This window comes from Gymnoscopelus braueri (genome assembly GCF_963280865.1).
Source record: "Gymnoscopelus braueri genome assembly, chromosome: 6".
In the NCBI taxonomy this organism is placed as follows: domain Eukaryota; kingdom Metazoa; phylum Chordata; class Actinopteri; order Myctophiformes; family Myctophidae; genus Gymnoscopelus; species Gymnoscopelus braueri.
The window spans coordinates 21,459,212-21,481,050 of NC_137607.1; the positions used below are offsets into that span (position 1 = coordinate 21,459,212).

General features: G+C 40.8%; 2 protein-coding genes and 1 pseudogene across 3 annotated transcripts in view; 2 read left to right on the top strand and 1 right to left on the bottom strand.

Moving 5' to 3' along the window:
* Window positions 1–6,677: 6,677 nt before the first annotated feature.
* Window positions 6,678–9,684, bottom strand: ndufa11 (NADH:ubiquinone oxidoreductase subunit A11). The gene is made up of 4 exons (XM_080430362.1): window positions 9,563–9,684; window positions 8,109–8,201; window positions 6,984–7,106; window positions 6,678–6,863 (listed from the first exon to the last, which is right to left on the bottom strand). The coding sequence occupies exons 1-4, from the start codon at window positions 9,639–9,641 to the stop codon at window positions 6,751–6,753; spliced, it is 408 nt and encodes a 135-aa protein (XP_080286488.1). The 5' UTR covers window positions 9,642–9,684; the 3' UTR covers window positions 6,678–6,750.
* Window positions 9,685–10,907: 1,223 nt separating this feature from the next.
* vmac (vimentin type intermediate filament associated coiled-coil protein) lies at window positions 10,908–14,057 on the top strand. Its single transcript, XM_080431921.1, has 3 exons — window positions 10,908–11,088; window positions 11,654–11,971; window positions 12,354–14,057. The coding sequence occupies exons 2-3, from the start codon at window positions 11,778–11,780 to the stop codon at window positions 12,799–12,801; spliced, it is 642 nt and encodes a 213-aa protein (XP_080288047.1). The 5' UTR covers window positions 10,908–11,088; window positions 11,654–11,777; the 3' UTR covers window positions 12,802–14,057.
* A 4,296-nt stretch (window positions 14,058–18,353) lies between these two features.
* LOC308086848 (lon protease homolog, mitochondrial-like) overlaps window positions 18,354–21,839 on the top strand; it is a 14,815-nt pseudogene continuing 11,329 nt past the window's right edge. The window contains exons 1-4 of the transcript XR_013935083.1: window positions 18,354–18,926; window positions 19,849–19,937; window positions 20,521–20,640; window positions 21,151–21,375. The product of XR_013935083.1 is annotated as a lon protease homolog, mitochondrial-like (transcript). The remainder of the gene's footprint in view (window positions 18,927–19,848; window positions 19,938–20,520; window positions 20,641–21,150; window positions 21,376–21,839) is intronic.

Consider the following 21,839-nt stretch of genomic DNA (forward strand, 5'->3'; position numbering starts at 1 on the left):
GGTCGCCCCTGCCGGTTCTCTGATTTTTTTTTTTTAAATAGGCTCTGTCATGATTAATTGACCACACATATGAAGTGAAACAACTAAATTCTATCCAAACGATATGTTATAAGTGAATTCCGTGCGTCAAAGAAGAAGTTTGAGAGCGTTTAGTAAGCGAAAATAAGAAGTCAAGGCACTCGTACCCTGACTCGCACATCAACAATGGCTGCCGTTCGTCTTTTTCAGGCTGCGAACTCGCCACCTGATTGGCCAACTTTTTCTGTCAATCACAGAACGATGAGCCACGTTGCCATGTCCAGGTTTTGTAAGCGTGAAGTGGGTGTGAATTGGTTAGAGAAATGCGCAGTGCGCGGCTTTGTGTTTTTTCATGAAGCTGGTTGCTTGTTGATCGCGCACGATCTAGCGCTGCGTTTGGCCTTCTTTTCATAGACCTTGTTGCTTGTAGGGTTCGTTTCGTTTGGCCTTGTTTTCATAGACCTTGCTGCTTGTTTCGCGCGCGAAACCTGGCAACGACACATGCGCAGTTTGATCTCCCAAGACACCACCCAAGACAGACAGACCGACAGAGGTTACTCTAATTCCAAGACACCACCCAAGACAGACAGACCGACAGAGGTTACTCTAATTATATGTAAGATATCCCAGCTCCAGCTCTTGGCCACCAAAGAAACACAGCTACTGCCTTGCACAAGCTCAACATCCTCCTCATGTGGTGAGGCCAACATTCCCTTGCCAATTACCACTGGTGTTTGCATACCAGACCAAAACACCAGCTTCAGTTTGGAAGGTGTCCGACAAATTCAAAAAAGAACAAAAGGGAAAGTGTTGTGTCCAAACTGGCATCCGGAGAGGGAGGGTAGAATCACAAGCTCACAATGAATTCGAAATAGTGATCAAATGGAAAAAGAGGCTTTTGTGCAGGGTATATATTATCCCAAGGAGTTCAAGTCTACTGCAACTAATTATGGATCGCAGAAAGACTGAGACTTTGGCCGAGCAGAGGTATCTTGCACAATTTCCTGAAAGGCACCTGCACAGCTCTCAAGCTCTCAGCTCCTTATCTGTATTTTCTTGAGGCAACACTGAATGGCATTATATGCGATATAGTATGCGATGACAGTGGTGGCAGTGGGTTGTTTGAGGTTAAGTATCCCTTTGCCACATAACCGTGGCTCAGCAGCAGCAAAAACATTACAAAAAAAACTTTTACATTGTAAAAGAGGACACCTTCATTATCTAACCTAGTGGTTCTCAAACATTTTCACGTCAAAGACCCCCCAACCACGTTTAAAAAGATTTCGTGCCAGGCACAATAATTTGTCTCGGTGTGTCAAGATACAAGCTCACAACGTGTCGCATCTTAACACATTGTGAACTTGTAGATCAGCTATTTTCAAATAGTCAAAAAATAAATAAAATAAACCCCACTTTGAGAACCAGCGATCTAACTCACCAATGCTATGATTGGCCAATTTGGCCTTGACTTCATGATCTTCACTAGAAGAGACGTGTTTATTGAGTGAGGGCACAGGGACACTGACATCTTATGATTGTGCAGCTCCACAAATTCCATGTGAAATATATCACTCAGAGCTGGCGGGTGGGTCAGGTGCTGAAAATGGGCCCCAGACTTTTGTATTGCCTTTGAACATGAAACATATCTTTGGTCTGTGAGGCCTGAGACGAGGTGTTGAAAATGGGCCCCAAACCTTTTTATTGCCATTGAACATGAAACGTATTTTACTCTCTGAGCATTAATCTGATACAATAAACCCACCTCTCAGTGTTGGAGAATGCTGTGCTCTTGCTCTCCAACTCAAGTTGTAATGCCAATCTTAGCCCACACTCACCTGACTGGGAGATCAGGTCTCTGGCAAAATAACAAGAATCAAAATATCACCATTCAATTCAATTGTCATGATGTGTATTAATGTTAATTTCAAATGTGCATTTTTGAGCAACGAGGGATAATACCATTTAGAAATAAATAAATAAAAACACCACATTGGGCCCCTTAATCATGACAGGGCCCAGGGCGACCCGATAGCCAAATGGTTAGCCACATGGGCTCTAATGCCTGACAGAGAGTCCCTGGTTTAATTCCCGGCCGGCCAGACCATTTGCTGCGTGTCACTCCACTCCACTCTCTCTATGTTTCCTGTCTCTCTACACTATAACTATTAATAAAAGGCTAAAATAAACTGGCCAGTGCACAAGTCTCTATAGGCCTACAGCAGGCCTAAGGGAGAGGGGGAGAGAGACAGATGGAGGGGGGGGATTGTGCATTACATCAGACCAGAGCTTGATCAGTGAGAGAGAGATGGAGAGTGAGAAGGGTCGGGAGGGAAAGAGAGAGCCTATTTCAACCACACAATAACCCGGCCAAAGCTGGGTATCGAAACCTGAACATCAAGGGCGGACTGCCATTTGGCGTTTTAGAAAAATATTTTCGCTCCCGTTTTAGGATTATTACGGTCATTTCTGGGTTGCGCGGCCCAATTATTAGTTACGTTAATGTTTGGGCTGGGATGCTTTCCAGCAGGGGCCTCAGTGCGGCTGCAGAGTTCATGTGCAGCCCAAGTGCTGGGCTGAAACAGTGAAACAGTGAAACGCCCCCCCCCCCGACCAAAATGCCAGGGCTGAATTTTGGTCCCAGTCCGGCCCTGCTGCAGATCCTGTTCGGGCACCACGTTGTCAGCGCAATGACTCTGGCAACACTGCGCAAGCTGATCGATGCTGAGACAGCCTACCGGAGAGAGGTGGAGAACCTGACCCAATGGTGCCAGGAGAACAGCTGATCGTGGACTAGAGTAAGTTAGGTAGAGAACACACCGCCATCTACATAGATGGCGCCACAGTGGAGAGGGTCATTAACTTCACATTTCTTGGCATCCACATCACAGAGAAACTCACCTGGGACGTACACACCTAATGACTGGTGAGGAAAGCACAACAACGCCTATACTTTCTCAGGAGACTCAAGAAGTTCGGTATGGGCCCCAAGGTCCTGCAGACCTTCTACAGAGGAACCCCTGAGAGCATCACTGACTGGTACTGTATGGGAAGTGGGAACTGTCTTGACCTCAACCGCAAATTCCCTCCATCCAAGACATACTGTATACGATGGGCGTTGTGTCAGCAAAGCTCACAGAATCATCAAAGATTGCATGTCATCCCGCCATGGACTGTTTCAGATGCTGCCACATGGAAAGTGGCTCCGCAGCGGCGCAGCCACAAGGCCCCTGGCAGAACATTGCTAAATAGCTTCTTCTCCTGGACAATCAGGCATATAAATGATCTGGCCAGAAAAAATAAAGGAAGAAGCTTGGGAAGTAATACCCCAACAACCTCACTATGTGTCACAATGTGACGCGTTGTGAACTTGTAGATTGGCTATTTACAGTGAAGAGATTTGGTGTAGCGGGGGAAAATGGATGGTACCAAGTATAGACCCCTGGGGGACCTTGGTCAAATAAGTATAATATATTGGGTTAAACGCTAGGACAACAGTCAACTGTTCTCTTTCTTGATTATTGGTTATGCTGCTACAATGTCTGAGGAAGCAGAACAAAATATTTGTACTCTTATGTACACAAGACAATGACATTACCTAAATGACAAAGTGCAAAATAATAAAGAACAATTGTATTCTATAATAGACCTAGACCAATCTATTTTTGATCAAATGTTCCACAGGTTAATGTCCTTAGAGCCCAGCTAATATATTAATATATACAGTACATATGTTCTACACACCTACAGCTATACGAGTTTATGAACACACCCAGGCATGACAGTCCTTTTGTGTTGACATTGCCTCCTCTGTGATTTGTCTGAGACTAAATCACTGTCTGGCTGTTTGGCAGTGTCACCTACAGTAGATCTGGTTTGAATTAGCTTTCAATCCAGTCATTCCAAGACGTGGGTTCTCTTCAAAGCTCAAATATACTGAAATATATTTGGCATGTCTGTTATACTATACTCTGTTATAGTCTGTTAAGGAATAATTGAGAATCAATATATTATTATCACATCACAGGTTTATAGGTGTGAAGTGTGGGTGAAATGCATTCATACAAGCTCCCAACATTTGCAGTTTCCAGAAAAGGGTATAGAATAGAGAAAGAAAGAGCAAGGATTGATGTCATATATGTCAAATATTCCTAATATAGGCCTAATAAGACCAATGCCAAATATTTACATACGGTACATAGTTTAAAATATACTATTTACTGTCCCATTTTTAGGAAAATGGTTCAAGTAAACCCAAGGCTCATTACACATTACAGTATAGCCTATATTTCCATTCCATGTGTAGACAGAACTGCTATGACAGCTTTTTACTGCCAATCCATAAATCCAACAAATATTTCTCAGAAATGTCTCAGACTATATAAACAAACCTGAAACTATGAGATCTACATGGTCACAACGTGTTGCGCTGTGATGCGTTGTGAGCTTGTCGATCAGCTATTTTCGGTGCACAACTAAGTATATTTACGGCTTTACTTGACAGACAACATTAAAGCAGCCATCAGCACAGAAATCTGAGACAGCTGACAACCTCATCAGCTCTCCCTTAGTTTCACTATATTGCTGCTTCTTCTCTGTCACGACCAATCCTGCTTTCCCATCTTCACTTCTCCCTTATCAGCCTGAAGCCTAATTTATGCTTCACCTGCTTGCCAAAAATAACTGATTTAAAAGCAAAAGTAAATTATCTGCTTGTAAATCAATAATTTTCAGAGCATAAATTAAGCTTTACTTTGTTTCTTCCAACTTTATATCTCCAAACAGTATATTAACTGTAGGCCTCTAGAAAAGAAGGGAACGTGCTACCTTACACTTTCTGACATTGATATCCAGACAAACTACTAACTATCACGTTAGTCTATTTGTTTCTCTTCTGTTTTTAGTTTAGTATTGTTTTTTTGTTTTTGTTTTTGTTTTGTTGTTTTTTGGGGGAGAGGGCAGGGGGGGGGGGGTCTGGATACATTTTCCATTTCCAGTAAATCCATTTCCATATAAGCAGTTGGTTGCAGTCATTGCAGTTCATACAGAAAAATCCCCTTCCCTCCATTTCATCCCTTCCTGTTAACAATTTTCTGATTAAAGTATAATTAACACTCCTCTGTACAAGGGCAAGTGACTAAAGGCAGGTCTCTCCCAGAACAGAACAACCCTCCCATCTCGGACAGTCCCGCCAGCCCGTCTCCTGTATTCATTACAACAAATTAACAGATGTTTTCAGCTATAAGCTGTATGAATCATTTAGTTTTACATTATTTTTACAACCAGAACTTCATCTTGAGAATGAATTATCTGCCATCAGCACACAAACCGATCCTCACATTTGAATCGGCCTCATAACATAGACATGGGGTGTGCAACTGCTTTTTGATCTAGGTGATCTGATTGAGCCGAGGTGATAAATTGAGTTAAAAGGTAGGGTAAGTGATTTACTTTTGTTAAAATAAGTGTTAAATAGCTCTATATTCTGATAGTACTCATTCCTATAGAGTGTTTGTTCAGTAAAAGGAGTCTCCCATGTCTCTCCAGCTCTTTATTAAACAGAACATGCATTTTCAGTGCTCTCACCTGATTGGCTTAAATGTTGTCACCTACCTGAAAATGTACTATATTCTGTTTACTAAAGAGCTGGAGAGACCCCTGTGACCGAACAAACGCTCTGTAGTAATGATTACTATCACAATATAGTACTTTTTTAACAAAACACAAAAATATATCACTTACCCTACCTTTAATCAAAAACATCATTAACATTATGTTGAAATAACAGTGCATAAAGCTGTTCTCCCCAGATAGTTAGAACGTATCTTAGCTTTATTATTCATATTATGTTATTGAGTCACTTTGTTGGGTTTTATTAAATTATTATTATTCTAATTAGAAGCCTGTAATAAGGCGTAAGGCGTAATGTTGGTTTTCACGGTCTTTGCTGACACTGGGTGATCAGCCTAACTGATCATGCACCCAAAAAGGTTGCCCACCCCTGACTAAAGACCTTTTAGCCACTATCCTCCCCTGCTGGAGGGAGTCTGTGCTACAGTTATGATGTTGCCATAATAAACTAGGGTGGGAACTAATCATTATTCTCATAATAACAAATTACTCTGTTGATTCTTTTTTTGATTATTAGACTAATGTATCTGATTACTTTAGACCATAAATTGAGAGTAAAATAGGGTAATAAAGTTGATGATAAATCCTCATCATACATCTGCTAAACCCAGACATCTTGAACTGGCTTAATATTTGGCCAGTGGATAGTGTGTTGACCACATAACTGCAATGTCCTTGGTTTGATTCCAGATGGACACCTGTGTTATGTCCATTCCCCTCTCCGTTCCTGTCGCTATTCTACAGTATCTAGTCTACAAAATATGAAAAGTGTGATTTGGTGCTTTAGGTCAATAGTTCCCAAACAATGGGTCAGGAGTAGGATCCTGACCCAGTAGGAACTTTTAAGAAATAGTGACATTTTCAATAAATGTCACTATTTTTAAAATGGGCTTACCGTAAGTGATTAATTCATTATGTGTTTTTGTGGTCACAGAAGACACCAAATTTCGCTTTTGAGTCTCAAGCTGAAAAAGTTTGGGAACCTCTGCTTCAGGTGAGAGTTGAAAATTGAAGTATTACAGCAGTCAGCGTGTCATTTCCACAAACGTTTTTATTCAAGGAATAATTAATATACAATATACATGTCGACACCCGCCCATCCTCTCACATCTTAGGTGGTCCATATAACCTCCACCCCTCCATCTTGCCAACCTTGGTGAAGAAGGCCAGAGTTCCCAGTCCAAGACAGGCTGATGTACCGGTTATTGCACTGTGGGCTAGGAGAGGGGTAAAACGCACACAAATATGAGCATGGACACACATATCAAGTAATTTATCCTCATCCTTTATTTGTTTGTGTCTATATTGGTACTGTAATTGTCTGTAATACTACTTACTCCTTGCTCCAAGGAATACACCCGAGGCACAACCTCCAATGAAGTAGTTCGTGGGGTCATCAGGAGCATCACGAAATCCAGCACTGAGACACGTGGCCATACCAAAGACTGCTCCCAAGGATGCTTTAGAAATAGAAACACACACAAATGCACATCTACCTTCAATTCCATTGGTCAACCAGATTGACAGATTGTAATGTTCGACAGACATTTTTTGTACTTTACACTAAATGGCTTTTCGGAAGAGGCTGGTTGTTTATAGGTCACAGCCAGGATTTTTGTTACAATTTAGGCATTTAGCAGACACTCTTATCCAGAGCGAGATTGGAGTAAGTGACACGACGCTATGAAAACCTCACCAACCTACTAAGTATGTGATGAGTTGGATTATGAAGAGGTGAGTTTTCAGACAGTGGCAGAAAATGTTGTTTGGTCAGTGGACTAGTATGACATCCTCCAGTTCTACAGCATACAAAGGCCACACAGCAAAATCCTCAGTGTTAGTTTAATTTAACTCAGACCGTGTAAAAATGGGCTCAATTAGAGATCACAATTAAGATATGTTGGTGCATTAATATTATTAGAATTTGATATATTTGATATTATAATGCAATTAATATGTGCATATGTTCATATCAGATATATTAACTGCTAACATTTTGATAATGATAGGGCCAGGATTCATTGTGACATATTTAAAGTGAAAAGTTTGTTCTTCTAATCAGAGCTTCATTTGTATCTCAAAATTAAACTTCAGGTAGTGTTGTCTGTTTGTTTTTGTTTTGTTTTGATGTTTATATCTTACTCAATTTATCCTTTTTCTTACTGATATTACTCTATCCTGTTAATTATTTTCTTCACTGTTTGGAGATACTCTGTTTATTTGCCTATTTGCTTCAGTAAATGTCTGTACTAACTATGAGTATAAGAACAAAAGAACAAAAACGAATAAACAAAACGTTTAAAAAAAAAATTAAACTTCAGGTAGTGTTGCAAAGCTCAATCTGTCACCCACTAAATCTGCATCACTGGATAATGATGAAAAGATACCCGTCCTGAACAACAAAATAGTACATACACAGTCAAGAGGTTCAAAGATTCTAATTGTTGGGCCAAATTACTTACCCATGGTGACAGTTGCACTGGTGGCCCTTTGGAGAGCAGCCATTGCAGAATCAGGCTGGAATGCTACAATGTGATAGGCTGAGCCTACCAGACCTGCAAAACACAAAGCAAGAAATACCACTTAATTCATATGAAATATCACATTGTAATTGGTTATATCCACCTGCCCTGGAATAAATTGTAGTACGACGCATATCCACCGACAACCACTGGATGTTTAGATCTGGAATGTGTTAAGGGCAATACAACACAGGAAAAAATAGAACAGGAATCAAAAGTCCCAAACATAACCAAAGAGTTATGCATTCATCTTTTGTTAGTCATTAACTAATGTTCATTGCTCAATATTTTCAAAGTACAAGAGCATTTCAAGAACAACCTCTTAAATAAATACTAATAAATATGACGACTATTTCATATGAAAAAATACTTCAAATAGTTTATGCTTTTCCATTTGGTGAGCCACTCATTTCGAGAAGAAAAAAATAACTTCAAATTAGAATATATAATTAAAAACATACAAAACCACTATTGCTATTTATGCACTTTATTGGTGGATCATATCATACATGATGACCCTAATACAGGATGGCATCTTCATGCATTTGACTAGTAGTGCAATGCTTTTAAAATGAGCTACAGTATGTGTACGGGTGGAGAGGGAAGGCATATTATTCTAGTATATTCTGACCATTAACATTGGTCTTTTGGTCAAGGACACTGAGGGTTTCAACTGGGGACAGTCACACACAAACAGTACACCAGAAACTGTAGGCTAAAGGATAAAAGGTGTGTTATCCATGTAGCATTATATATACACAACTAAGTTTGTCGTGTTACACTGCCAACAAGTGCCATAATGCTACATAAGTACATGAATCATAATGCTCACAACATGACTCCTGTCATGATACTGTTTACTAGCAGTCAGTGTTGCCATATTTTGTGAGAGAAATAAGCAACCAGGTCTAGGAAAACAAGCCCAAAAGAAGCAACTATAGGCCACATGAGCACTCAAAATGCATCAGCTGAAAATAGCAGATATACAAGCTGTAGATCTGCTATTTTCAAAAACTCTTGCAATACGTGGAATATTTGAAATATTTTTGAAACATTCTAACGAGACAAATGCTCCCTGGCACAAAACACTTTCATGAAAATATATAACCACAGCCACTGGTTTAAATTAAAACAAAAACAATGGAAGCAAGCCTAAATAAGCAATTACATGTTGGAAACAAGCCCAAAAGACTGCAATCACCAATATTTACAAGCGAATTTACAGAAAGAGAAGCCCAAAGTCGCTTATAATAAGCCGATATGGCAACACTGATAGCAGCCTAGCTAAGTGACGTTAGCTAACATGCTAGCCTGTGCTGTTAACTACAGTTTGTGTTCCATTATCTTTATCCAGACAGACAGACTCCAGATTGTTTACATGTCATGCTGTTTACCTAAAGCAGTGCCCAGTTTGGTGGTGATCCATGTCTTCTCCACACAGTCTTTGCCCTCCTCAAGTTCCCAGTAACCCATCTTGGACTTGATTTCACATGAAGGACATACACACTGTTGCCAGATTGTGCGAGAGATATAAGTAGCCACGTCTATGAAAACAAGCCCAAAAGAAGCAACTTAGGCCACATTACTTTAAACCTATATGCATTGGATATTTGAAAATAGCAGATCTAAAATCTTGGGATAAAACTGAACATTTTAAAATATTTTTTGAAACATTTTAACAACAAATCTGATACGGGGGTCCCTGGCACATAAATTGGAACGCAGACATATTAATTTGGGGGCAATCTGGGAACCCATCGCCAACTGAAAATGAAAAACAGCGCCCTCTGCTGTTTGTTCTATGTCTGTCCAACGCAGTGCAGAAGCTGTTCTTGAGAGATTAATTTGGGGGTCCTCCTTGACATGAAAATATTTAAGAACCACTGGTTTTAATAAAAAAAAATAGAAGCAAAGCCTAAAATAAGCAACTACACTTTAGAAACAAGGCCAAAAAAACACAACCCAAACAACTAACTAACAATATTTACAAGCAACTTTACAGAAAAACAAGTCCCAAGTCGCTTAATAAGCGGACATGGCAACGCTGGACACGAACAACACTGGTTTTCTCGCGAGACTAACATTGAAACTTTATTGACACGTTGCCGAAAATAGCCGATCTGCAAGCTTAAAACGTGTTGCATTTGCCAGGCGTTGTGAGCTTGTAGATCGGCTAAAACCAAAATACTAAGCCTAGGGCTGGCGACAGATAGCGAGGACAGTGTTGCCATGTCAGCTTATTATAAGCTTGTTTCTTTGTAAAGTTGCTTGCAAATATTGGTTAGTTGCGCTGGCTGCGGGTTTCTGGGCTTGTAGTGTAATTACTTATTTGGGCTTCTTTCCTAATGTTGTTTAAACCCAAACCAGTGGTTCTCAAACATTTTCAAGTCAAGGACCCCCAAATTAATATGTATTTGTCTGCGGACCCCCATCTGAAAACATGTTATGCAGTATGCCCCCTGTCACCCCCATACAAGATTTGTGTTGTTAAAATGTCAAATTGTTTTCAAGACCTTTTTTTGTTGAAAATAGCAGATCTACAAGCTCACTAAATGGTGAAGGGCTCGCTTCTTTGGGGCTTGTTTTCATAGACCTGGTTGCTTATTTCTCTCACAAAACCTGGCAACACTGCAGACAGCTGGACCATATCCGGGTCGTCATGTCTAACAGGTGAGCATCATGTTGCAGAACAACTCCTCCAGTTTTTATGAGATATACAAGCATCCTCACCATTGCTGCAGATACAGCCCACCTGACCTGGCGTAAAAACCGTTCAAACAGAGCTGTTTTCTGGCCTCTTTAACAAGCCGTCACAAAGCTAACTGAATACATCTGACTGATCTGGATACATGACGTGTCGCCAAGGAAACCGATGCTATTTTAGCATCTTGAGCTAGTCAGTCACACACAGCCATCCAATGTGTGTGAAATTGACTGTCGTATGGCAGAGAATGTAAACAACAGTAAACCTTATTCAGACTGTGGTGGTGGAGGTGCTGCCGATGAGACTGCATGCTTTATTCACAGTGTAGTAATGAGATTAGCTTAGCTTACTTAATGCTAGTCATGGTGCCTAATGTTTGTGTTTATTCAGCATGAATCACAGATGTTTAAAAAAAGACAGGTGCCACTGAAAACACTGAATTATATTGCCGATTACAATACAAAACTACAATAAAAAAACATGCAATTGCCCATCTATAAATCCAATAACCTAAAACACAATTCTAAAATCCACTATCATTTAAGAGTCTGCACATGTATGGGATTGGTGATTTCTTGTATCTCCCAGTTCGGCTTGTTGGAATGTCCAGTAGGTTTCCATTCCTTTTTTTGGTGACCAGAGATCTCCTTCCTGGATAGTAATTGACAATTAAAGTTAACCAAAAAGTCTGTTCAAAGCCTACAAGTAGAGAAGAGGTGATTGCATTGAGTTTTATATTCTGAATCGTTGTTCTTGACATTCTTTTTGCTGTTATTTTCAGCTCCTGAGAATCCCCCCCTCCTCACCTGTGTTAATGTCCTATAATAACTTGATGTGAGCTCCGGTGTGACTCCTGGTTGCAGTGTGACCCCTCCTTGGTCGAGAGGCCAGCTCCCAGACGTGACATGTCAAACTCGCCGTCCCCAGTCCAAATCAGAGAGGCGAACGTCCACCTAGCAGCCGTGCACCGGCGTGTTGCAGAGCTGGAGGAGAGACTACAGGCGGCAGAGAAAACCGTGAGAGAACAGGCTGAGAGTCTGATACGCAAGGATGAACAGATGAGAGCTGCCTCTCAGGATATAACGGAGACAAAAGACAGGTGAGGAGAGCAGTAGGTTGTAATAAAGAAAATGGACTACCAACCAGGCCACAGTGAACTTAAGCTTAGAGCAGATAGAGTGAAAGTCTAATAAAGGACAGCATGTCATCATAGGATATACAAAACAAAACACTGATATCTTGAGAAGAGAGTGCATTTAGTTGATGACAATTATCTACTAAATAACTTTATTTAACAATGCTTCAAGTCAGTCCATCTGGGCTGTATGTTCAGTAAAGTCTATGTGGGGAGAAAGATTGTGTGCTGGAGTTTACTGTTTCCTATGTGAACTGTATTTATTCTCCTATGCACCTGTCACCTACTGTGTTCCTTAGGTGTGCAGAAGCTCCTTTGTCTTAACTCTCACGTTCTCTTTTCACAGAGAAATCTCTTTTCTTAATGAAAAACTTTGCCGGTGCGAGGAGACCATCCACCATTACCAACAGTCCTTAAAAGAGAGAGAGACTCTGATTGTTCAGCTGCAGCACCGCTGCCACTTGCTGGACAATATCTGTAAGACCAGACCCACTCTGGACAGCATGCTAGCTCTGATGGCCGAGGCAGAGAGACTTGGACCGGTAGCTGGAGTTGGCGTGGCAGGATTTGGGTGCGGGATGGGCGTAGGAGTGGGAGGAGGGGTAGGGGAGTCGAGTATGGCCAACTGTTCCCTAACGGATGTGCAATCCAGCTGCAGCCCTAGCAGAGTAGTACCGGCCTCTGACTACTGCAGCCCCAGTAGAGTTGTTTCCAACCACAAAGACTTTTCTCTGAGCGAGGATGATGTAGACAGTCAGGACATGGATGACATGGGCTTTGGGACCACCGTTTAGACTGTGAGCAACTTGGGTTTGGACTGATAGGCAATCAGCATGTTGCACCGATCTACAGTAAGATGAGCAAAGCTTGGCATATGAATGAAAGAGATCGTCATTGGGGACCTACTGTTGAGCCAGCTCAGTCATTGACTAGATTGATCTGAATTCATGTTGCCTGCATTATGGGTCTAAATATAATGTAGGATGGTGGTAGCCTGGAAACCAGACGAATCTGCCAGTGCAAAACAAATTAATAATTTGCCCTCTGCAGATTTGGTCGGTTGTGATTGGATTTTGCTGACCCTAAAGTTGTGGGGCACCAATCAAGGCCTAGTATGCAAATATGGGGAGGGTTTATCACCAGAGGCATTAAAAAAAAAAATCAGCCCCTTGGAAATACAGGTTCCAAACAGAGATTCCAGACTAATATCTACGCAGTGAAATTAGTCTGGCCATGCCAGGCTAGGATGGAGGAGGCATTGCAACAACACATGGGCCCAATAGACCTGTCCAAGAGGAGCGTGCCCCCACCCGAAATAAATTAACTAAACAAACCGAAAAACTGCCAACTCAGGTGGCATATTCTTCATGAGATTCAAGAAAGATATATGGAAAAGATTTTGAATCAGAATGAATGGTGATAAGAAACTGGTACTAAGTCACTGTGGGAAAAAGAACTTGCCCAAGTTGCCCATCTACATTATCTTCAAATGTTTGCTGTGCGTCATTAGATTTATTAAGGTACTAAAAGTGCATTATTTTAGCAAGTCATCAGTTGAGATTGACAGCTGAGTCTTCAAATAATTTAGTTACAGGGGCCAGGACACACCTTATCTCTTGAGACAATTGAACACTTGTTTTCAAGAGTGAACACAACAAAGTTTGTATATTATATCCATGTTTGTTGCCTTAACCTCAATTCATACTTCATCACATGACAATGTCAGTCGTTGCTAAGGCTGAAAAGCAACACCATCATGAAATGAAGTGTAAGGGTACGGTCAGGTCACACACCCACATCAGTTGTGGCATCAAAACGCCACAACTGGGCGCTCCACCCCCTTGCTCCTTGCACCTTGAAAAGGACACTCACGCTTCTAAAGCGTATGTGTGACTGTGCCCTAAATGAGGCTTTAGACACTGCTTTACACAGCCAATACATATCTTTTTCAGTGTTACTCTGTTTACGTTTTTAGATTGCAGGTATTGTACAGTTTTTCCTCTTGTATTGAAAATGTCTAATTTATTAATTATATTAATTTAATTTTTCACTTATGCGATCCAGATTTGATCTTTACATCTTTTTTTATCTTGATCTTTTCAGGATCTGTGTAACACTTTTAAGAATGTAAGTGTTGGGTGGAGGGCACAGAGGCAAAGTACTCACCCACCTCCGTGAAGCCTGGCAGGAGCTTTTGCTCTTGTCGCTGCATTAGTGACTCCTACTTGTTGGTCAGGACACCTCAGCAGGGAGTGAAACCGGGGTGAAACCGGGACTCCATGTGTAGCGGAAGTGGCATGTGGTTGTCTATTCCCCAGATCAATATTAGATTAAAGCAGTGACAAGGACTATCTAGTGCAGGTGTGGGCAACCTCCTCCTTTTTATGTACCAGATGGTCTATTGGGCTATTGAGGACATCCCCAGATAGTCATAATTTGTTATATTTTTTTCATTTTAGTTTATTGACTCATTCTTTGTTGGGTTTTATTATTAAATAATGTACGTTTCATATTCTTACATTCTAATTAGCAGCCTATAATAAGACTTAAAAGCAATGGTGTTGTTTACTGACTGGCACTGGGTGATCACGTCAGCCTTCGAAAACGGCTAAATGATCATGCGCCCAAAAAGGTTTACAACCCCTGATATAGTGCATTATTGAAGGGGAATTAGCAGAATGACCAAATTGTGGAGAAAATTGAGGACCACACAATTTAAGCTTGACATATGAGATTAACTTTTACACGGTCAGTGTTGTACATATAGAACCGGTCTGGATTGCATAAGTGGAGAAAGAAAAAGACAGATTTTTGATGTCAGTGAGAATGCAACCAAAGTGAATTTAATGACTGAAGACCTGGCTTAAGACCATCCTGTTAACAATGATCAATATAATTCAAAGGGAAACTTATTACTTATTGTAGATATGTGTAATGAGTGATTCATAATTAATCATCAGTTACACAACTGAAGCTTTGCATAAAATATTCTATGTTCCTCTTAATAGCACTCCATCTTATTGGGATTAAAACATCATGTTTATAGGCTAAATATAAATGTACTCCATAAACTTTAATGTTGCATCTTTCACATCTGCTCTCACATAAAGGGATAGTTCACCCACAAAATTACTTTTTCTATCAATTAGCCCATGGAGCATTGAATTAATGGAGCTTTGTTTTGGTTGCATTCCTGATCCAATATTCCAAAGTTTAATTTAAGTAAATAGGAGGCCAAGGCAAAACTACATAAAATAAATGATGTATAAACTCCAAAACAACTCAGTGTAATCCAGTGTGGACGATACGATACGATACGATACGATACGATAATACTTTATTGTCAGTTTGCACTGAAATTTGTCTTGCGACCCAACAGCCATGTATGCATGGACTAATACTGTCCAGGTTATAAACGATTTAAAAAAAATATAGTATTGCTCTTGTTAAGTCTTATTTACTTCAATTCATCAAATATTGGAATATTAGATCAGGAATGCGACAAAAACTAAATAATCCATGAATTCAAGTCTTCATGGGGTGAGTAATTGATAGAAAAAGTAATTTTGTGGGTGAACTATCCTTTAAAAAATATTTTATCATTTAAAGGAGAACATAACTGTTGAGAACGGTTGTAGGTTAGGTTTTAGTATAGCCTTTGAGATTAAATAATTGCTCCCAAAATGTATTTTGATGTATATAGAATTCAATTCACTTAATGGGGACCACTGCAGAGACGAGGGGATTGAATCCATTTAGCAGACGCTCTTATCCAGAGCGATTTAACAAAAGCTCTTAAGCAAGGTAAACGCTTACATCAAATGCAGAGAGACAGTGTAGTGCCTCAGTAGACTGGGATCACGGGTAAAACAATGGCCAGGCGTCCCTCCCAACCAACACAATTGGTGGTGTTAGAGGGTGGGAAGCCAGGTAGGGGAGGGTGACCTCTGTCGCTGCACTACTGAGTCCTACAGGGTTGTCGGGAAGCCTTTTCAGTGGGGAGCTGAACTTGAAGGAATAGTGTGTTCCTCCACATACTGTACATCACATCCTCGAGAGGAAACGTTGCACTGCACAGGTGTAAATAAGTAGACTGGTGCCGTTATGTGTATCAAATGAGACAAGTAATCTCCTACGCCCTCCCTAAAGACCAACGAGTAGGGGTTAGCAACGACAAGGGGACTTGTGAATTGACAGAATGACTAAATTGGGAGAGAAATATATTGAAAAAGAAAGAATCCAATAGGTCCAACCTCCTACTCTACTGACTTAAATGAAACAACATGAAGCTCTATGCAAAACTTCCAGCTGGATTGTTTCAGAGCCATTTATCTACAGAGTTATGCCACTGAAACCCTGATAGTTTGTCATGCTTCCTGATAGAATGTACAAGCTAAAGTTGTTTGGTTTTGGCTAATATGGCTTAGCGATGACATTTATTTTCAAGAATTGGTAATAAATTAATTCTTAGGATAATTCCAAATACCTCAATACAACTTTTTTAAGATAATGTGCATTTGGTGTGTTCTTCATATTACATATCTGTCATTACAGTTTGATGTACAGGTTTCAGCATGCAATATTCCATAGTATGAAGTGTCTTAATGAAGGAAAGATAGCATATGTGTAGGCCTGTTATAACATTTGATAAAAAAAACTAAATTAATTGACTGGTACTCTTGAGTGCAGATATGATTGTCCTAACATCACTGTTGTCTTATCAACCAGGCTGCCAGCCAGTCCATAGAAATGCTTCAAAATGTCATTTAAATGGCAGACTGTTACTGACTAACTTTAGCACATTGGTTGTGTTACTGATTGGTTATTTTACTTAATGTTTCTGTCTGACTGAACATTCACAAGCAGCTTGGCACTCCCCGGCTAATTGACTTGGCAGCTAATTGGCTTGCTGACTAATGGATTGATTGTTTAAGAGTCATTGAAAAATATTTGAGAATTTGTTGTAACCGAATGTCCAACACCCGTACTGTCAGTTTTGACTTAGTTGTTGAATTGAAAGTGATTTCTGCACAGACAAGAATGGTTAATAACCACTGCTGCTGGTCTATTGTCTCTCCCTGCTGTTGTGTCTGTATTGTCACTTGCATAAAAGACCTGATTTGTATCTTTTCATTCCCTATATGCGCGACTGCCTCATACTTGTATGAACTTACTGAAGATACTACTTTTAATCTCTGCTATATATATGTTTTTGTGGCTCTCTATGCTGGGAGGAATTCACATGGAAGCTACTGTGTAACAAATAGCAGAATTTCTGTTCAGTGTTATAACAATGTTATAGTTTGAGCTGTGAAACCTTACATTTCAGTTATAAACCAGGAATGTCTTTTATAACCATCACGCCTGTCAACAACATGAATAAATTATTTATTTTATACTCTGCTGGTTGGTTGGTGTCATGTTTGATGTCAATTTAAAATAAAGTTAGTGTTAGAAGAAGGCCGTAACTTTTTTGTGTTTTGTAAGATCATGTAATATGGCATTAGCCTTGGATCAAGACTATCATAGATGTATTTTATTGATTTTTTTACATTTGCATATCTATGATAGATATGAAAGTAAAAGTCAGACTCGATAAATACATCTATGATAGACTTGATTTAAGGCTAATATGGCATTATGAATTGTATTATGTTGAACTTCCCTGGCCCCTGATGTCACTGAGGTTAATAAGCAGTGGTGTAAAGTAACTAAGTACATTTACTCAAGTACTGTACTTAAGTACAATTTTGAGGTATTGTTACTTTACTGGAGTTTTTCCAATTTTCTGTACTTTTACTTCTACTCGACTACATCTCAGAGGCAAATATTGTACTTTTACTCCACTGCAATGATTTGAAAACTTTAGTTACTAGTTACTTTCCAGATATAAATGATTATATTATAAAGCATATATTAACCACTTTAGCCCTATTTTATACCAAGGCTATTTGAAAATAGCCAATCTACAAGCTCGTGTTGCGAGCTTGTAGATCTGCTATTTTCAAACATTATAGTACTTTTACTTTTGATACTTTAAGTATATTTTGATGCCAATACTTTTGTATTTTTACTCATGTAACATTTTAAACACAGGCCTTTTACTTGTAACAGAGTATCTCTACATTGTGGGATTGCTACTTTTACTTAAGTAATATATCTGAGTACTTTTTCCACCACTGTTAATAAGTAATGGGCATGTACCATCTCTTATAACTAACTTACCTAACCATTTTTATATTATATGACCTACCCCAGTCCAGGGGGCGGGGCGCCAGTGCAAGCATCATCAAACACTGCCGGAAATGTGCTCGGTCACGTGCTTCATGTTGCAGAATCCTCTAGCAACAACATGGCCACCTGCCTGAGGATGATCGGCGCTGCGAAACAGATGTACAAAAACTCACATTTCATGTCACAAAACTGGACCAGAATATGCAGAATCGGCGCGGCGTCGTCGTCGGGCTTGAGGGAGACCTCGGCGCTGACGGGGTTCGCCGTCAGGCGGCCGTACGGCACGAGCGGTGCCTTAAAGAAAACATTGGGTAACACCGTTCCCGTCCCGTCCTCAATGACAGGAGGGAGACCTCCTCCTCACCGCTGGTCCCGGGTGACAGCGGGCGCGTACTTCGGCGGTGAAACGGGGTTCCTCGCCCCGGTCGGTCGCCTCCTCCTCCAGGTTAACGCGGACAGGGCGTACGGCAACAGCGGCAGCGGAGCCGCCGGCGAGGACGGCGCGGAGAGCGGCGCCGGGTCTGGGGGCGAGGAGTCCGGGGGAGACGGCGGCGGCGGGGGAGCGCCGTACGGACCCCAGATGACCGCTCTCACACCCATGCTGGTGCCGGAGGTGTTTCCTTACGTGCCGCTGATCGCCGTTAACAGGAACCCCGTGTTTCCCCGCTTCATAAAAATAATAGAGGTAAGGGGATTATTGATTGATTGATTGAATACTTTATTAACAGTTTGCCAAAAAAAAGCCCAGAAAGTACAGTTCTATACATAAGGATGCTAAAAGGATAAACCCAAGAAAGCACTATGGCTTGTTTCTAGCTGTAGTATACAACCCTCGTAGACGTATTTATGATTCTGACGTTTTGAAAACGTCAGAATCATAAATACGTCTACGAGGGTTGTATACTACAGCTAGCTTGTTTCCATTTGGGTCCTGTGTATTCAATTCATCGAAATGGAGTTAACATGAACTAATTTCATCCGTAACGTCCTATATTTTATATGAACTTGGGCTTAATTTTTTTTACTGTATAAGTCAGCAGAAATATAGTGCTTATATCTATGTAGCTCTGAACCAGAGCTAGTGTTTATTTATCAGTTGAGTAAGTAAGGGGGAGGCACTGTCTCTGAAGGACACTGTGGGATGATGCAATGTCACGGCCAGAGTTGACACCACCACCACACTGGTCACGTTTTTATATGCAGTGATCAGAGTAGTGAAGCACTGTAACCATGTTTTGTAGTGCTTGTGCTTCAGCTAAGTTTGAGGGGGGGGGGGGCTGATATTTTACATGACAAATACAATGAGCATCACTTGAAGTTATGGAGAGGGGTGAATCAGACTTTATGTTAGAGTTTGTAGCCTGAAGTTAAATTCTGACTCTGAAGTGCTGTTTCAACTGAAGGCCAGTGTATTTTAGACATAACTGTGTGTGTGTGTGTGTGTGTGTGTGTGTGTGTGTGTGTGTGTGTGTGTGTGTGTGTGTGTGTGTGTGTGTGTCTGTGTGTCTGTGTGTTTGTGTGTGCGCACGCGCGTCTCAATCTCTTGTGTGTATAACATCAATTTGCATACCAGTGTGACATTTGTCATTGTTGTATTTTTCTGTCAGGTGAAAAATAAACCGTTGATGGAACTGTTGAGGAGGAAGGTTCGACTGGCTCAGCCCTACGCTGGCGTCTTCTTGAAGAGAGATGATAAGTACGAAGATAAGCCCCTTAATTAGAACAATTCTTATTTAACAGTGCGGGATTAGTCCGTTAAACTCACCCCTTGAATGAACTTGCATGAATGATACATACCAACACACTCGAAACGAGTCCTTTTCAAGAAAGGTGATGATAAGCAATGTTTACTTTCTTTACTTCATTCTGCAGTGGCGCTACACCAGAACAATAAAACAACCTGAAGATAGAATTGCAAGCAAAAGTAAAAAATCGAATTAAAAAGATACAGAATTTAGCCTAATTGCCTTCTAAAATGGACACAGTGGGTAGAATCTGAACTCTTTTAGTTACATATGCCCAACAGACCTCAAATTGTAGATTAAAATCAGTGGAGCATCACAGCCTCTAAGGCAGGGCCTTTAGACTCTTAAGAGCCACATCACTCATGTTCAACATGTTTACAGAACATTATCATTCTTTAGTGTGGAAGCTCTCATCATTATCATTATACATCTCTTTATTTAGTGTTGTTTCTTTCTCCGTCTCTCATAAATATAATTGAGTCTCACATAATCAGCTATGTTGTTGTTTTCCTCCGTCTCTCTCTCTCTCTCCAGTAATGAATCAGATGTGGTGGAGTCTCTAGATGCCGTCTATTCTACAGGAACCTTCGTTCAGATCCATGAGATGCAGGACCTGGGGGACAAGCTAAGAATGATCGTCATGGGACACCGCAGGTTCGAAATAATAATTCTGCTTAAAGGAGTGGTACTTAACCCATTTTCAACCATATCTTCATATAATTGCTCCTCGCTAATGCTCATTATAAGATGGCCCAATTAATTTCCGTCTACTCACTCTGCGTCTCATTGGTGGGCTATGGACAGTTCACTAGAAAAGATCACCAGCACTAACTTGATCCTTTTAGGATTTCTTGTTCATTTAGTCATAAGCCCCAGCAGCAGATCATACACGATGGGCGTTTAGGCCCGCAGGCCTTCTTCTTTTCTAAGATACTATTTCTGACAGTGCACCTGATACATGTGAACTGTGAACTGATGAGTGCTCGCCTCTCTCTTTTTCAAGTTATCCTATGGATAGTTCAGCCTCAACCACAGATCAGTGTCATACTAACATGGCTGCCACTGTGGTGAAACAACTATTATTCAGTGACTCTGTCCACTGCACATTCTGAGGCTGTCAGGATCTATATCACCAGCATTGTTGTGTGCATTGTGATTTGTCAGGATCCGTATCAACAAGCAGCTGGAGGTTGAACCAGAGGAGGAGGTGACCTCCGCTACGTCAGAGTCTGAAGAAGCAGAGAGCGGCTCACAACCCAAAGCACCACCAAGACGCAAACCCAAACGTAGTCGTAAAGACCCTTCTGGTGCTCTGACAGAATCCCCAGAATCCGCAGAGGATAAGGTAGCGGCTTGGGTGGGTTCTCCAAACAACACAATTGTTTGTGGGTGGGAAACCGGCAGCGGATAGTGTCTGTGTAACTGCACTAGTGACTCCTACTGGTTGGTCAAGGTGCCTGCTCAGCTGGGAGTTAAAGGAGGTCAATAGTGTGAACTTTGGCACTCTTTACTCTTTATCTTTAATCCTTGATTTTGTGACGAAATATGCGTGTTTTTTTTGCAAATTTATGCGGTGAAATTGCGGGAAGTTGCGAAATATGCGGAAAGTTGTGAAATATGCAGCAATATGCGAAAAGTTGCGAAATATGTTAAAAGTTGCGAAATATGCGGAAATATGCGATGCGAATCGCATATTATGCGATGCGAATCGCATATTATGCGATGCGAATCGCATATTATGCGATGCGAATCGCATATTATGCGATGCGAAGCGCGTATTATGCGATGCGATGCGCATATTATGCGATGCGATGCGGCCTTTTTGAAAAAACGTTACCCCCGCATAATTATGC